Consider the following 17253-nt stretch of genomic DNA (forward strand, 5'->3'; position numbering starts at 1 on the left):
CCGCCCCGCCCCGCCGCTCACCGCCCCGCCCACTCGGCCCCGCCCCCGCCGCTCGGCCCCGCCCCTGCTCATCACAGCCCCGCCCCCGCTGCTCACAGCCCCGCCCCTGCCGCCTCTCAACAGCCCCCTACTCCACACTCCTCATAGCCCCGCCCCTGCCGCCTCTCAACAGCCCCCTACTCCACACTCCTCACAGCCCTGCCCCCGCCGCTCGGCCCCGCCCCACCCCGCCCGGCTCGCGGCCCCACCTTGCTCAGCTTCGCGTTCTGGTCCTCCAGCAGCACCAGGTCCTCCTCGAACTTCTTCAGCCGCGCCTCGGTCGTCACCTTCTCCAGCTGCAGCTTCTGCCGCGCGCCCTCCTCCGCCTCCAGGTGGGTCTCCAGCTCCTGCGTGCGGGGCGCAAAGGTGAGCACTCGGGCTGGGGGCGAGGGGCGGCCCAAGCGTCTGGGAGCCTGGCTCAGCCAGGTCCACACCCTTGGTCTTCCCATGCGCTCATTAACTCGACACGCATTTATGGAGCGCCTCGTGTATGCCAGGGCTGTTCAGGCGCCGAGGGTACTAGGGACGCCTGTCCCAGGGAGACGGCGCTCTCGTGTGTGTGATCGGGGTTGTGTGCACAGGGGACACACCACACAGACCGGCCCTGGCCTGGGGCCGTCGGCAGGCGCCCTGGAGACAGGGTCAGCCTCCTGTGCCGCCTTGACATCTGCAAGGGGGGGGGGGAGCTTCAAGTGGCGCCGCCCGCACAGGTCCTCCTGTGGGCTTTGCTGGCAGTTGAGGTGCCCTGGCCGGCTGACCCTCCCAGCTGACCCAGGGGCCAGGCAGGGCTACTTAGTCCTGGCCCCGTTCCTGTCAATCAGAGCGTGGCATCCTCCCACGGCAGCTGGGCCCCGCCCTCCTCCCCCGCAGACCCCTCCGGCGTGGGTCGGCCTCCTGATCTGCCAGGGCCACGTGTCCTGCCATCCACTGATCCCCGGCGGAAGGAGGAGGCCGCGAGATGTGTGACGGAGGGACCGGATTTCCTACTGTTTAACCTCGCTCGCTTTAACTTGAAATCAGCCACCGGAGAACTGCGCGCGAATGCACTCTGAATTGTGAGAGGCGGCAGAGCGCACGTGCCCCCGGGAGCATCTGCCGTCCGAGTAGCAGCGTGCCCTAAGTGTCAGATGCACGCTGGATCTCCGGGGGCGGGGGTGCGGCGGGAGGGCAGCGGGCCTGGGCGTGCACCCGCTGGTGCGCCCACCCGACAGCGCCGGACGTTCGCGCCCGTTAGTCTCCCCTTAATTGAGCTAAGAAGTACGGTTCTGTGTAAGGGGCTCAGAGCTGAGCTTTCTGCGAATTCAGGAGCACAGGAGGGGGCCTGCAGAGCAGAGGTGGGGAGGGAAGAGAAGGGGCATGGAGGGCGGGGCCCAGCGGACAGGGCGTGGCCAGTGGGTGTGGCCAGTGGGCCTGCGCACGGGGCGTGGTCGTGTGGGCGTGGCCCAGTGGGCGCAGGGTGTGACCCGTGGGCGCGGGGCGTGGTCAGTGGGCGCGGGGCGTGGCCCGGTGGGCAGGGCGTCCGGACCTGGATGTGCTGCTGCAGCCGCCTCTTCTCGCCCTGCAGCTGGCGGCTGCACTCCTCCTCCTCGCCCACGCGGGCCTCCAGCTCCGACACCACCAGCTCCAGCTCCTGCTTGCGGGCTGCCAGCCGCCCCCGCGTCTCCTCCGCCTCCGCACACAGCTCTGCCTCGGCTCGCAGTTGCTCCGCCAAGCGGGTGCGCTCCTCCTCCAGCTGGGGCCGGGGGTGGGGTGGGGGGGAGCCAGGAGTGAGCAGGCGCTGTCCCCAGGGTGGCCCGCACGGGAGCGCCAGGTCCCTCCTGCCCCCAGCTCTCCGCCCTGGACCCTCCCTCCAGCCTCCTAGTCTCTCCCTGCCCAGCCGCCCTCCACTGCACATATCACTTAATACTCCTACGCGATAATTGAACCACAGGAAGTAACGCAGAGAACACAACACAAAAAAGGCTGAAGAAGAGGGCTGCCCCAGCATTCTTTCAGGATAGCAACAATATGGAAACCTATCTCCCTGCCCCCCAAAACTCCACCGCCCAGCGCTCAGGCCCCAACCTCCGGGACCAGCCCGTGCCCAGCGCTCAGGCCCCCACCTCCGGGACCAGCCCCCGCCCCACCTCCGGGACCAGCCCCCGCCCAGCGCTCAGGCCCCCACCTCCGGGACCAGCCCCCGCCCAGCGCTCAGGCCCCCACCCCGGGACCAGCCCCCGCCCAGCGCTCAGGGCCCCGCCTCCGGGACCAGCCCCCGCCCAGCGCTCAGGGCCCCACCTCCGGGACCAGCCCCCTCCCAGCGCTCAGGCCCCCACCCCGGGACCAGCCCCCGCCCAGCGCTCAGCCCCCCACCCCGGGACCAGCCCCCGCACACGCACACGTAGGCCGCGCCCCCACCCCGGGACCAGCCCCCGCCCCGCCTCCGGGACCAGCCTCTGCCCAGCGCTCAGGCCCCCACCTCTGGGACCAGCCCCCGCCCAGCGCTCAGCCCCCCACCCCGGGACCAGCCCCCGCCCAGAGCTCAGGCCCCACCTCCGGGACCAGCCCCCGCCCAGCGCTCAGGCCCCACCTCCGGGACCAGCCCCCGCCCAGCGCTCAGGCCCCACCTCCGGGACCAGCCCCCGCCCCACCTCCGGGACCAGCCCCCGCCCAGCGCTCAGGGCCCCGCCTCCGGGACCAGCCCCCGCACACGCACACGTAGGCCGCGCCCCCTCCCTGCGGGCGCCCCACCCCGCTCACCTGCGCCACGCGGCCCTGGAGCTCGCCCACCTCGCGGGCGCTCTGCTGCTGCAGCTCCTGCACCTTCTGCAGCTCCTGGGCCCGCGCCTGCAGCACCTCGTCCTGCCGCGTCACCTGCAGCAGCGGCTTCACCTGGCGGGGGGGGGGGGATGACGCCTGAGCGCGGGTTCCAGTCCCGGGGGCTCACAGCAAGGAGTCACCCCTCGGGCTGGAGACAGGTGCCCGGCCAGCACCCCAATGTGGCATTTTCCCGTTTTGCCAAGGGAACCCTGTGGCCCAGACAGACCATGGCCTCTGCTGTGCTGTGTAAGGTCTGGGCCCAGCGTCTCCGTGACGAGGTGGGGCCGACAGGTGCGCGCGCGCGTGCCCACGCACACACGGTCCACAAACCGCCCTCCCCACTCTGATGGCTTCTGCCCCGTTGTTTTCCACTCGGTTCACCCAGTTCACTCCCCTCCTCCCGATCCGCGCTGTTTCTAGTGCGTCCTTCCTGCTCTAAGTCACAGCCGCCATCACAGCCGTCCACCGGCAGCACTCGGTGCCCATCCAGTGACATCGCGGCTTCCCAGGACCTGGGACCCGCAAACTTCTCCCAGGCCGCCCTGTGTCTGCTTTATTTCCACGCACGCTGGCCTCGGCTGTGACTGTGGGCTCCAGGCCGGAAGAACCTCGTCTTTGTGTCCAATCGTCCCCCAGTCCCCGGGAGAGCCGCCGGCACTTAGAGGAGGGGCTGGGTTAGCGCCGGCCTGCCCTGCACACCCGCGCAGCCTCCTAACTCCTCTCCAATTTCCCGCTGGGGGATCGCCCAGCCCCTCAGCTCCAGGGCTGGAGCCTGAAGACCTGACTCCGCCTCTCTGCTTTGCGCAGGTCAACCCCCGCCGGGTCCCTCTGATGTGCGCCGTGTGGCTCTGAGCTGGTGCGTGACCCTGGCCGGCCCTCTGAGAGGGCGATCTGGGGTGTGGCTGGAGAGGAGGCCACGCCAGCCCAGCCGAGCCTGCACCTGCTGCTGACCCGTGCGGGAAGATTCTGCAGGTGACCACCAGGGGGAAGCAGACGGCGCTGCAGCGCGGGACAGACCCCGGTGCCCGGAGGGGCGGACTCAGCAGGCCCGGGCCGTCCAGGGCCTGCGCAGCCCTTGCAGGCTCCTGGGAGGGGCCGTCAGCGTCCTTAGGAGGTCCTGTCCGAGCGGAGCCCGGGGTGACCGACAGTGTACACCGGATGTGCTTTCTCTGGGGGCCTGGGCAGGTGTGCCCGTCTGAGCCCTGCAGGAGCGGAGACGGAGTCACAGGGCTCAGTCATGGGGGTGCCCACGGCACGGACACCAGGCTCGAGGAGCTTCCCGGGTCGGCAGTGCTGTGTGCGCCATCACACGTGTTCTCTGTGTGTGCATCAGCGCTCCGTGTGTGCCGTCACACGTGTCAACTGTGTGCATTGGTGTTCCATGTTTATTCTCACAGTCCTCCGTATGTACTGCCACACACGTTCCACATATGCATCACACATGCTGCATGTGTGCCATCAGTGCCCCATGTGTGCTGTGTCACACATGTCCTGTGTGTGCAGTCAGTGCTGTGTGCTGTCACATGTGCTTTGCATGCACCATCACGTGTGCTGCGTGTGTGCCATCAGTGCTCGGTGTGTGCTGTGTCACACATGTGCTCTGTGTGCTTCCACATGTGCTTTGTGTTCACATGTGCCGTGTGTGCTGTCACATATGTTCTGTGTGTGCTGTCACATGTGCTGTGTTACACATGTGCTGTTGTCCATGTGCTTTGTTACACGTTCTGTGTTGTCATGGTACTTCATGTGCTGTCACATGTGCTGTATCATACATGTTCTGCATGTGCTGTCACGTGTGCTGTATCATACATGTTCTGCATGTGCTGTCACATGTGCTATGCATGTTGTCCATTGCTTCATCATACGTGTTCTGCATGCTGTCATGGTGATCCATGTGCTTCACATGTGCTGTGACACATGAGCTGTGTATGTTGTCCACGTGCTTTGTCACATATATTCCGTGTGTGCTGTGTTACACATGTGCTATGTTGTTCACGTGCTTTGTTGTCATGGTGCTTCATGTGTTGTCACATGTGATGTATCATACATGTTCTGTTGTGCTGTCACATGTGCCGTGACACGTGTGCCGTGTGTTGTCTACATGCTTTGTCATGCATGTTCTGTGTGTGCTGTCATACATCACTGTGGGGAAGGCAAGCACTGTCCCATGAAGCCTGGGCAGAGGGCGGCTGGAAGCCCCCGCCTGGTCTCCCTGACTGTGCCCGGCGAGCTCTGTCCTGGTTTTAACTGCGTCCGTTCACTGCTCTCCTCCACCGGGGAGCCCTCCTGGGAGTCGCTGGCCTGGAGGGAGGTCCCGGGGGCCTGATTCAGCCCTGGGCCCAAAGCTGCCCTGAGCCTCTGCTCCATGTCGGCCGCAGTCGGGCCTCCTGGGCCTGTGCGAGGGGTGCAGCCATGCGCACACAGGCACACACGCACACACATGCACACACGTGCACACCCGCACACACGTGCACACCGCTCACCTTGGTGAACAGCCGCCACCACTGCCAGTGCCGCAGCTTGAGGTAGGCGGCGCAGTTCCGTTGCATCACCCGCAGGGCGCTCTGCTGCTGCTGCCGCCTCTGGAAGGCCCTGGGGGAGGCGCGGGGGGGTCAGCCACAGCCCCCCCACTCGGGCAGCCCCTGTGTGCAGGGGGGACTCGGCCACAGCCCCCCCACTCGGGCAGCCCCTGTGTGCAGGGGGGCTCGGCCACAGCCCCCCCACTCGGGCAGCCCCTGTGTGCCGGGGGGCTCGGCCACAGCCCCCCCACTCGGGCAGCCCCTGTGTGCAGGGGGGGTGGGCCACAGCTCCCCACTCGGGCAGCCCCTGTGTGCAGGGGGGGCTCGGCCACCGGCCTGCCCCAGCTCCCTGACTCGGGCAGCTGTTATTAAACGCCTGCTGTGTGCAGGGGCCCCTGTGGAGGGCTCACAGGACCGCCCCCAGCCCTGTCCTCCTCTACCTGGGCCTCCCCCCTCAGGGCGCCCAGAGCAGACCTGCCCCTCCCCACCCTCAGCCACCGCAGCTCCTGCTGCCCCTGGACGAGGTCCCCACCAGGGCCTGCCACTCACTTTATCTCGCACACCCCTGGAACGGCCCAGGCGCCTGCTCCCCGGGCCTTCGCAGGGCTCCCTCCTTCCTGGGACCCCGCCCCTCCCTGGTCAGCAGGTCAGCCTGCGACAGGGCCCCCTTGCTGCACCTCCACAGTCCCCATCAAAGGTCATCGCACCCCACGGTGACCCTCAGGGTCCCCCTCCAGGCCGGAGCCCCTCGAGGGCCTGGCCAGGGTGGGTGGGGGTCAGGCTGTTGCCCAGGTCCACGCCTGGCCAGGGTGGGTGGGGGTCAGGCTGTTGCCCAGGTCCACTGGCGGGGCTGGCTGCTCGCCCCACGGCTGAGTCTAGTGCCCTCAGCGCAGGGCCCTCGGGGACCACAGCACAGGAGGCCTGGGCTCCCAGGGCCTCCACTGCTGTCACCTGGCCTCTTGTGAGGAGCCCCTGACACCGGGGCGTCTGGTCCACCCCGCCTGAGCCGGCCTCAGCCACCGGGACCCCGGGAGAGAACACGGCCCCCACCTGCGAGCCAGGTATCCCCGGGCGGCTGCCTGGAAGGACACGATGATGTCCGTGACCTTCAGGTCCCGCTCCTCCTCCAGCTGGGCCAGGACCCCGGCCCGGAAAAAGATCTTGCTCTGGCCCACACGGTACAGGTTGGGGTCCAGCTCCAAGGCCTGGATCTGTGGTCGGTGTGGGGAGGCGGCAGTGAGGAAGGGGGAGGAGTGACGGGGAGGGGGCAACAGGGAGGGCAGGGCCTGGCCTCCCTCCCCGCCTGCTCGCCACCCTGGGCCCTGCACACGTGCACACGCACACACACGCACACGCACACGCTCACCATCTTCTCACAGGCCTGCTTCCCATCCATGAAGCCCTTGGGGATGGCGTTGGGCGTCAGGATCTCGTACCTGCAGCAGGGGCGGGTTGGGGAACCCCAGCAAGGTGTCACCGCGTGCCTGCCGCGGCCGGCGCTGGGCTCACCGGGACCGGCAGAACCAGCATGAGGCGAGCGCCACACACCAGCCAAGCACGCTAGCCCACCGCCCGGAGCCTGGCCCCCTCCTGGGTCCCGGACATGGGACAGGGCGGCTCAGAGCAGAAGCGTGAGGGGGCACAGCCCTGGCCTTGACTCCTGCGAGAGCTGGGGGCCGTGACACAGATGCCCGCGTGCTGGCCCTCGGAGCCCTGCCCCCACCCCGTGCCCGCTGCCTGGACGTTGACAGTCGCATGAAATCCTAGTGCTCTGAGGCCCGCTGCCTGTGTGCGGGTTCTACGCTCACATTCAGCCAACCGCAGCTCCAGACTCTGCTGCCCCGCGCCACGGACATTTCCACAGCACCGACGCTGGCTAAGCCAGCTCGTGAGGCCTGGCCGTCCAGAGGAGGGCGGCCCCGGCCCCCGCCCCGGGTGGGCACCCACACCCCACAGTAGAGGCCGGGGTTCAGTCCTGGCTCCGCCTCTGATCCCAGCTCCCCGCTGACGGCAGGGCAGCCAGTGACGCTCAGGGGACGTGAGACCGGATGGAGCTCCTGGCTCCTGGCTGCAGCCTGGCCCAACCCAGCTGCTGTGGCCACGTGGGGGGTGAGCCAGAGGACAGATCCCTCTCTCTGTTCCTCCCCCACGCTGTAACTCTGCCTTCCACATAAATACATAAATCTTTAAAATTAAAAATATTCTGGGTGCCCTGGGTTGCAGGACTTGTTAATCTCACCCCTCTTCTCCCTTTTACAATGCCGCTGCCACCAAGCCTCAGCTGCATGAGCGGCTGCTCCCTCCCCTGTGTGAAGCTGACTTGGTTACAATTTACCGGCTTTGACTTTTTTTTCTGTCCTATCCTGTGTTCAACAAGTGCAGACTGCAACTCGCTAAAGTGAGCTCACGTTCGTGATGTGGGGCGCCCCTGGCAGCCCGGCCCCAGCCCCGCGTCCCCAGCCTCGAGCAGCAGGGGGGAAGGCAGGTGCACCCCCGCCCGGCGCGCGCACAGCCTGCCCCCGCCCCGCCCTCAGCCTGCAGCCCCCCACCGCCCGCCTGCGCCCCCAGTCGCCCGCCCCGCCGCCCGCAGGCCCCGCCCCCCGCAGGCCCCATGCCCCGCCCCCGCAGGCTCCCCGCCCCCTGCAGCCCCCGGTGCCCCGCTCACTGCTGCCCGCAGCCCCCCGCCGCCCTCAGCCTGCACCCCCCGCAGCCTCTGGTGCCCCGCCAGCCCCGCCCCCCCCCCCCCCGCAGCCCGCCGGCCCCGCCCCCGCAGCCCCCGTGCCCCGCCCCTGCCCCCCGCCCCCGCCGGCCCCGCCCCCGCCCCGCCGGCCCGCTCACCGCTGCCGGAACTCCTGGAAGAGGATGCGGTTGGGGAAGCCCTGGCGGCAGATGCGGATGCCCTCCAGGACCCCGTTGCAGCGCAGCTGGTCCAGCACCAGCCTGGGCTCCAGCTTCCCAGCCTGCGGGGACGGCCGGGCGGCCGCACGCGTCAGCGGCCCGGTCAGCGGGCCCCTCTCCCGGGTCACGGGCTCCACCCTCCTCCGTGCCCCGCCCCCTCTCCCGGGTCTCCACCCTCCTCCGTGCCCCGCCCCCCTCTCCCGGGGCTCCACCCTCCTCCGTGCCCCGCCCCCTCTCCCGGGGCTCCACCCTCCTCCGTGCCCCGCCCCCTCTCCCGGGGCTCCACCCTCCTCCGTGCCCCGCCCCCTCTCCCGGGGCTCCACCCTCCACCGTGCCCCGCCCCCCTCTCCCGGGTCTCCACCCTCCTCCGTGCCCCGCCCCCCTCTCCCGGGTCACGGGCTCCACCCTCCTCCGTGCCCCGCCCCCCTCTCCCGGGTCACGGGCTCCACCCTTCTCCGTGCCCCGCCCCCTCTCCCAGGGCTCCACCCTCCACCGTGCCCCGCCCCCCTCTTCCAGGGCTCCACCCTCCACCGTGCCCCGGCCCCCCTCCCGGGGCTCCACCCTCCTCCGTGCCCCGCCCCCTCTCCCGGGGCTCCACCCTCCACCGTGCCCCGCCCCCCCTCCCGGGGCTCCACCCTCCTCCGTGCCCCGCCCCCCTCTCCCGGGGCTCCACCCTCCTCCGTGCCCCGCCCCCCTCTCCCGGGGCTCCACCCTCCTCCGTGCCCCCCCCGGGGCTCCACCCTCCTCCGTGCCCCGCCCCCTCTCCCGGGGCTCCACCCTCCACCGTGCCCCGCCCCCCCTCCCGGGGCTCCACCCTCCTCCGTGCCCCGCCCCCCTCCCGGGGCTCCACCCTCCTCCGTGCCCCGCCTGTCATCTACCGAGCACCCACTACGGCCCGGCGCAGGGCGCTGGCGGAGCTGCAGCCAGGCGGAAATGCTTGGGGGGCGGGGAGGTCGAAAGTGACCGTGACCTCGGCTCAAGTCACAGGTGGAGGTCAGGCCCGGGCGAAGGAGCCTGGGCCAGCCGCACGCAGAGGGCGTCGGCATAAGGCCGGCTGGGAACCCAGGTGGCAACACTTTACCCAGCGCACACCAGTGCTCTCTGCTTGGAAAACCATTCACCCTCGAGCTCACCCCCTCCAGGGAGCCTCCCCTGATTTCCCTGACGAGACCCAACCCCACCCGACGTCTTCCACCTGCACAGATGGAGCTGGACGGTCCCTTGAGGCGGCCAGCTGCTGGCCTGCGGACTCCCGGGAAGAGGCGTGGGCGTCTCCAGCGCCTGCACCCAGCTCGGCGCGCTGACGTCACACGGGTGAGTGACCCTTCCCAAGGGGGCACGGAGCCCGGGGACGGAAGCAACTAGCGGCGCGCGTGGGGGCCCGGGGGGCTGTACCGCACCGGCCTCCCCGGGCTGGGTCACTCACTCTCTTCTCGTGGTTGGGGACGATACACCGCACGAAGCTGGGGTTGGTGTTGCTGAGCGTGGCCATGAGGCGGCTCAGGGACTCCTTGTACAGCTGCCCCACGGTCCGGAACATGCCCCGGCGCGGCCGGCCGCCCGGAGGGCCATCCCCAAGGCTGTTCACTTGTTCCAGCCCCACGATGCCTTCCACTGTGGGGACAAGGGAGGGGCCGCGTCAGCTGCGGGGGGCCGGATGGGCCAGGCTATGTACGAGACCGGGCTCCCGGCAAAGGAGCCCCTCCCACTGCTTGGCGAGGCGGGTGCCAGCAGCCCCACTGGACAGACAGGGAAACTGAGGTCGGAAGGTGGAGGGCTGCGCTGAGGCCACAGGCCCGAGACCCGGACCATCCGGGACTGCAGCCGGGCAGGGGGAGTCCTCTCCAACCCCCGTCTCTGTCTTGTCTGCCCCTCTAGGACGCGCAGCCACGCTGGCCGAGGGCTCCGAGCCCGTGAGTGTCGCACGGTGCGCAGCGCGTCCACCCAGGACGCCGGAGCCTCGCTCTGCGGGGCCCACTGCCCCCGGGTTTCACAGTAGCGCCATTCCCCCTGCGGCCGCCAGGTGGCGCCGCGTCAACAGGTGAGAAGCGGCCGGGCCTCTGCCGCGGCCTGGACCCCCACCCAGGGCGCAGGGCCTGGTGCGTGGGAGGGGCTCAGCTGAGGCCTGCTCCTCCCGGGGGGCGCCACTCCCCCGCCCCGCCCTAGAATGGTCACGTTCTAACACACGGGTGGAGGTAACACTGATGCAGAGGGGCAGTCGTGCCCGCATCTGCCTCACTGGGTGTCGGCGTCGGATGCACACAGTAGGTGCTCAGGCCGCGCAGGCTGCCCTCACACACACTCTGGAAACTGCTGAGGGGCTGAGAGCAGGGGGAGGGAGAGACCTCCGGGTAGACAGGAGGGGGCTGAGCCCAGGCCCCTCCTGGTCGGCGAGGCTCACCGTCCACGCGGAGACACCCACCCCCGGGCCGAGCAGCGGCGAGCAGCGCCTCCCTGCAGATCCTGGGGGCGCGGCCGGAAGGCGCCCAGCAAAGAGAGCGGCAGGAAGCCCCCCGTGCTCTGGGGTGGGGGAGGGTGAGGGGGGGTGGGGGAGATGGCAGAGAGATGGCAGAGGAGAGATGCATGGGGGGAGAGGAGGGGAGAGCGGCAGGAAGAGAGAGAGGAGACAGCGTTAGTCGGCAGCTCGGGGCGAAGGCGGAGGGAAACCCGAGCGCTGGCCGTGTCCGCCTGGCGTCCACCCCGGGGCGCCGACGTCCCCGGGCTGCCGGGACGTGGCTGCCCGGCTCTGGGCTCCAGGCAGCGGACGTGGGAAGCTGGCCCCCATTCCCGCCCGTCCCTGTGCCCCTGTGCCCACAGCCCTGGCCTCGGGGCTGCTGTGGGAGAACCGGGGAGGAGCCGCCTCCATGCCGGCCCCACCCCACGCCCCGGGTCCACGCTCTCTGCGAAGCTTCGAGAGCCAGGCGCCCACGCAGGAGCGGGGTGACTGAGGGGCACGGGGGCTCTGGTCCGTGGCGGGGGCAGGCGCCTGGGGGAGGGGGTGGGTTTCCAGTGTGGGGAGATGATCCCCCCGTAGAATCGGGGTCTGTCTGCAGGTCCGTCACCCTCTGTGAGACCAAACCTCCACCTTCTCCCTGTAGCTCCGGCTCCCAAGAGTGGGGTCCCGGTGCCCCCCGCCCTGCAAGCTCGCGCTGGGACACCCTCGTCCCACCCGCGTGTGGCCCCTCTGCGGCTGCGCCTTCTAAGACCCCCAAGGAAGATGGGGGCCGGCCAGGGCTAAGGCGCCCCCCCGGAGGGACCCCTGGGAGCCGACTGATGGCCAAAGTTCCGGGCCCGTAGGGGACTCGGCACAGCAGGGCAGGCAGGCCCCGCCCACCTCGGTGCTCGCCTTCGACCCCCCCTGCAGGCACCGCTAAGCATTTCAGGCCCCAGGGGCGGACAGCGCCCGCCCCCCGCACGGCCCCTCTGGGCTAAGCCGGCACGGGGTGAGATATTAGAACTCGCGGGCCGCGCCCCGGCCAGCCCCGCCTACCGACACAACTCCCTGCAGTGGGTGCCGCGGGTCACCTGGAGGCCGCTGTAGCGCAGGGACCGGCGCCCCGGGGCTGGGATGCACCTGGGCTCCTGGCCAGAGCTCCGCCCACCTGCCCCGCCACGCCCCCCTCCCCGTCAGTCAAACTCCCCGTGGGGGGGGCGGGGGCGGGTCCTCACCGTCTTTCCAGATCTCGGCGGTCAGCCGGTCCGTGCTCTGGTGAAGCAGGCCCGCCACGTTGTCGTTCAGAGGGTCCATGTTCTTCATCAGCCACTCGTTGGCCTTGTAGTCCACCTGCGGGCACAGCGGGACCGCTCGCGGCCTGCGGGCTCCCCACGGGCGAGGCCGCGGCGCCACCTCGTGTCCATGTCCAGAACTGCACCTCTCAAGCTGACTCCGCCCCCTGCCGCCCCATCCTGGTCCTTCTCCGGCCACCCTCGCAGGACCCTCTTCTTGGAGGTCCCTCTCCTGCCTTCCTCCAGCCCCTGCTGCTGTCCTCAGACCAGGGACAAACCCTGGCCCGGGGCCACATCCAGCCAAAGTTTTCTGGAAACACGGCCCCTCTCTCAGGAAACTCCTATCCATCCCTCAAAACCCCATCAATGTCCCGCCTTGAGAAAGTGGCGACCTCGGCAGAGCCCCTGCCCTGTGTGTGCTGGACACCAAGTGGACGCCAGTGGTCCCTGCTCTCCCCGCACCCCCTCACATGCGTGGAGACCCCCCAGGTCCCTGTTCCCACCCGCACGCCCCAAGGCTGGCCTGGCCACCCACCTTGCCAGCGTAGTGCAGGACGCTGAAGTCGGCCTGGTCCCGCAGCTGCCGCGGCCGCTGGAACTTGGGGTGGCCCCCCTGCTCCTGGGCCACCTTCTCCACAAAGGACTTGTCCGTGGCCTTGGGGAACCAGCACTCCTCGTCCAGGAGGGCCAGGAGCCCAGGGGGGTTGGCCTGGCCGGCGACAGGAGAGGAGGGCGGGTCAGACCCCCAGCACCGGACGCCGTGGTTGCTCTAAGGGACCCCGGCACGCACGGCCAGGCCAGAGCCGCGACTAGCCCGCGGGCCGGAGCCAGGCCCGCGGCAGGACAGCCGTCCCCACCGCCTCGCGGTCCCCGTCGGGGAGACGGCCGCCCTCCTCGGCCCGCCCAGCCCGCGGGCTCACCGGGCGCTCGATGAGGTCGATGCAGGGCTGCAGGTCCAGCCCGAAGTCCAGGAAGGTCCAGGGGATGCCCTCGCGCTGGTACTCCTCCTGCTCCAGCACGAACATCGTGTGGTTGAACAGCTGCTGCAGCTTCTCGTTGGTGTAGTTGATGCACAGCTGCTCGAAGGAGTTCAGCTGCGGGCGGCGGGCAGTCAGCGGGAGGGCCGGGGACGAGGCCCAGGGAGAGGGGCCGGGGAGATAGAGGGGACGGGGCCCAGAGAGAGGGGACGGGGAGACAGAGAGAGAGGGGGACGGGGCCCAGAGAGAGGGGACGGGGGACAGGGGGACGGGGAACCAGGGGGATGGGGCCCAGAGAGAGGGGACAGGGGGACAGAGAGAGGGGACAGGGACCCAGAGAGAGAGGGGGGCAGGGACCCAGAGAGAGAGGGAGACAGGGACCCAGAGAGAGAGGGGGACAGGGACCCAGGGGGACATGGACACAGAGAGAGAGACAAGGGGCCCAGAGGAGAGGGGGACAGGGACCCGGGGGGACAGGGACCCGGGGGGACAGGGCAGTCAGCGGGGCTGGGGACTTTAGGGGAACAGGGACCCAGGGGAGGACAGGGACCCAGTGGGAAGACAGGGATCTGACCGGGGAGACAGGGACTGAGGGGGAGACGAGAACCCAAAGGGGAGGAGACAGGGATGGGGGGGACAGGGACCCTGGTGGGGGGACAGGGACCCGGGGGAGACTGGGACCTGGGGGGGCAGGGACCAGGGTGTGGGGGAGACAAGGACCCAGGGTGGAGGGGACAGGGACAGGGAGGACAGGGACCCGGGGGGGGGAGCCAGGGATGGGGGGGACAGGGACTGGGCGGGGGGGCACAGGGATGGGGGGGACAGGGACTGGGGGGGCAGGGACCTGGGGAGAGACAGGGACCCAGGGCAGGGGACAGGGCCCCGGGTCAGACCTGGAAGATCTCGAAGCCGGCGATGTCCAGGATGCCCAGGAAGGAGGCGCCCTGGCGGGGGCTGCGGTCCAGGGCGCGGTTGAGTCGCAGCACCAGCCAGCGGAAGAGGCGCTCGTAGGTGGCTTTGGCCAGGGCCTCCAGCGCGAAGTCAGCCTGCGGGGCAGGGCGCGCGGTGAGGGCCCAGCCCGTGCCTCAGCCAGGAAGGCGACACTGGGTGCGGTCAGCGCTGGGAGGGGCCCCGAGCACTGGCCGGGCACGGCCACCCCCCACTCCGAGAGCGAGGACGCAGGTGGGAGCCGAGCCTTCCTGCAGCCCTGCTGTGCGCGGGGCTCACACCCCTCCCCCAGGCCCGGCAGGTGGGAGCGGGGAAGCCTGGGCCTGAGTCGGGCTCTGCCGCGGAGAGGCTGTGTGACCTCAGACGTGAGCAGGCCTCTCTGTGCCTCCGCCTGCCCCGCCGGGAAGCGAGGCCCCCCCCCACCGCAGAGCGGCCCCCACTGTGAATCCTTCATTCTGGAGCCCCAGTGCCCCAGCGCCCCAGGACAGCAGCGGAGCAGGGGAGGGGAAGAGGTCGCGACAAGACAAACAGCATCCAGCTGCTCTCTGGCTTAAAACCTGCCCAGCCTCCCGCCGTGCCCTGGGTGCGAATCGTCTCCCTTCCCCGGCCCCTGAGGCCCTGCGTGACCTGGCCCCAGCCGACGTCTCCCCACCTCCCCATCACTCCCCGCCGCGCTGGCCTCAACGGCCCCAGATGGCCAAGGCCGTAACAGCCCCCAGGGACCCTGCCCAGGCTGCCCCCTCTGCCTGGCGCCTCCTGACCACCGAAACCGCCTCCTCCAGGGAGCCCTCACCGCCTGAGTCCGCCCTGCCCCCGCGGTTTCTCCCAGGGGCCTGGCTCTGCCTCCCTCCCTGCTGTCACCCCAGCACCTGCACCAGGGCTGGCCCGCGCCGCCTACCTGCTCCTTGGTCTGGGCCTTCTGCACATAGTCCCGGCCGACCTTGATGCGGGGCGTGAGCAGGGCCCGGGAGAAGTCGGTCACCCCCAGCCCCAGGAGGCGGCAGAGTTTCTGCGCAGCTGCGGGGAGAGGCGCCCAGGTCAGCGGGGCGGGGGGCGGCGCCCAGGTCAGTGGGGCGGGGAGAGGCGCCCAGGTCAGCGGGGCGGGGGCGAGGGGGCGGCGCCCAGGTCAGCGGGGCGGGGAGAGGCGCCCAGGTCAGCGGGGCGGGGAGCGGCGCTGGCCGAGGGGAGCGGCCGGGGGCTGCCGCCCATTCCCACGCCTACTCGAGTGTGTGCAGCATTCTGGGGCCACACGTCCTCCCAGAACCCCGAGCTGGCGAGACCCCTCCCGGGATGCGTGCAGAGACCCCGCCACGAGGCCGTGCACGATGCAGAAAGCCGGGACGCGACCTGGCCAGCCACGGCGCGACCTTGGGGACGGCCGCTCTGAGGTCAGGGAAGCACCCGGGACCCCTCCAGGGTCCACTCAGGATGTGTGCATCTCAGGAGTAGGGAAGAGGGCAGGCGCTTGGCCCGATGCCTGAGATGCCACGCAGCCCACCTGGAGCGCCCAGGTTTAACTCCTGGCTCCGGCTCCGGCTCCGGCTTCCTGCTAATGCAGACCCTGGGAGGCCGCGGCAGGTGCTCCAGGAACCTGGTCTCTGGCCACCCACGTGGGAGACCTGGACTGAGCCTGGCCCAGCCAGGTCACTGTGGGCATTTGGAGAGAGAACCAACAGATGGGACCCTCTCTCTCTAGTGTGCGTGTATGTGTGCATGTGTGCATGTGTGATGTGTGTGCACATGTGTGCATATGTGTGTATGCATGTGTGTGCGTGTGTGTCTATCACTCTGCCTTTCAAATGAATCTTTAGAAAAAATGCAAATACAGAAAGGCGTGGCAGAGGTGCCGTGAGGCCCGCCCAGGCGTGGGCGCTGCGCCCTAACGCGTGCCCAGGGGCTGGGGCGGGGCTGCCGTGGTTGCCCGAACTCTCGGGAGAGGGCTCGTGCTTTGTGGAATCAGGCAGGAGGGGGCTTTGTTGAGTACTCGGGGCAGGGCTGAGAGCTGGGAGGGGGACAGGCGTGCGGGCTGGGGGTGGCCGCCACGCGGCCGGCCGTACCTGTGTTGTCCGGCATGGTGGCCTGGTCGGTGTTCCGCTCCTGCCTCAGCACGACGTTGCCGAACTGGAGAACGGCCGAGACCATCCGCAGCATGGCTGCCGGCGGGAAGGACAGCGGTGACCGGGGGCTCGGCGAGGGAGGCCCACGTGACGTAGGGGCTGGCGCTGTGGCACCGCAGATTAAGCGGCTGCCTGTCCCACCCGCATCCCAGATTGGCACCGGTTCAAGTCCTGGCTGCTCGGCTTCCAGTTCAGCTCCCTGCTAACGCGCCTGGGAACACGGCGGGAGATGCACCCACGTGGGGGACCCACGTGAAGCTCCTGACGTCAGCCTGATTTAGACCTGGCTGCTGTGGGCACTTGGGGAGTGAACCGGAGGGTGGAGAAACTCTGTCTCTCCCTCTCTGAAACTGGTTTTCAAAGAAATAAGTGGATATTAAAGAAAAATAAATTATCAATAAAACCCCACAAAAGCGTGGCCCTGAACAAACCGTGGGGAGGACACGGGGCTCCGTGAACAGAGGGGCTGTGCAGGAAGCAGGGGTCGCCTCGCTTGACCCCAGCAGAGGGCACTGGGCATCTGGGGCTTCCCCTGCTGTGCGTGGGACCTCGGCTGACCAGGAAGCCACAGGGGCACTGATGTGGGGATGGCAAAGAAATGCGGCGGGCAGGGGATGAGGGGGTCATGCTGGGCTGCTCAGGTGGCCCTGAGTGGCCTACAAGGTCCTCGGGAGGGAGAGGACACACTCAGAGGAGACCGGGGGGTGGGCAGAGGAAGGGCCCAGAGCCCAGGGCTACCCGGGCCTTGGGAAGCTGGAAGGGGCCAGGACTCGGCGTCCCCGGCCCTGCCCGAGGGAGCCAGCCCCGCCCACACCTGACCTTGGCCTCCACCCCCCATTGGGCGCTGGTTCACGCCACCATCTCTGCTGCTTCCAAGCTGAGGGGACCTCGCCTGCACTTGAGGACGATACACCTTGTCCTCCGTTTGAAGGTCACACCTTCTGCGGTGCGGGACTAACCTGCCAAGCACCAGGGTTTAACAAGGGCCTGAGCCGGCCCCACGGGCCGCACAACACAGCGGGGACTCCAGGCCGTGAGCTGCACCTCGCCCAAGAGGTCTCCACACGGCTGCACCCAGCCCCCACTTCCTCCTCCCGACCTGGACCACAGCTCCTCTTCCCATCCGTCCCCAGCTGTGTGCACCGCATACAGCAAGTGCTCTATCAGTGCCTCCACAATGAACTGTATGTGCGTGTTGTAGGGGAAGAGCCCCCCGCCCCAGCACCTGCC

General features: G+C 69.3%; 1 protein-coding gene across 9 annotated transcripts in view; it reads right to left on the minus strand.

The window, feature by feature from the left end:
- The window catches only part of MYH14 (myosin heavy chain 14), a 71443-nt gene that overhangs the window by 22063 nt on the left and 32127 nt on the right, over positions 1-17253 (minus strand). For all 9 annotated transcript variants that reach the window (XM_070063012.1, XM_070063010.1, XM_070063011.1 and 6 more), the window contains 14 exons: positions 15964-16059; positions 14805-14923; positions 13852-14004; positions 12902-13075; positions 12517-12690; positions 11925-12039; positions 9682-9869; positions 8196-8317; positions 6724-6793; positions 6408-6568; positions 5322-5430; positions 2779-2910; positions 1565-1771; positions 249-386 (listed from right to left, as the gene is read on the minus strand). In XM_070063012.1, coding sequence (XP_069919113.1) covers positions 249-386; positions 1565-1771; positions 2779-2910; positions 5322-5430; positions 6408-6568; positions 6724-6793; positions 8196-8317; positions 9682-9869; positions 11925-12039; positions 12517-12690; positions 12902-13075; positions 13852-14004; positions 14805-14923; positions 15964-16059 — 1958 coding nt within the window. The remainder of the gene's footprint in view (positions 1-248; positions 387-1564; positions 1772-2778; positions 2911-5321; positions 5431-6407; positions 6569-6723; positions 6794-8195; positions 8318-9681; positions 9870-11924; positions 12040-12516; positions 12691-12901; positions 13076-13851; positions 14005-14804; positions 14924-15963; positions 16060-17253) is intronic.

Source organism: Oryctolagus cuniculus, chromosome 18, assembly GCF_964237555.1.
Source record: "Oryctolagus cuniculus chromosome 18, mOryCun1.1, whole genome shotgun sequence".
NCBI classification, from domain to species: domain Eukaryota; kingdom Metazoa; phylum Chordata; class Mammalia; order Lagomorpha; family Leporidae; genus Oryctolagus; species Oryctolagus cuniculus.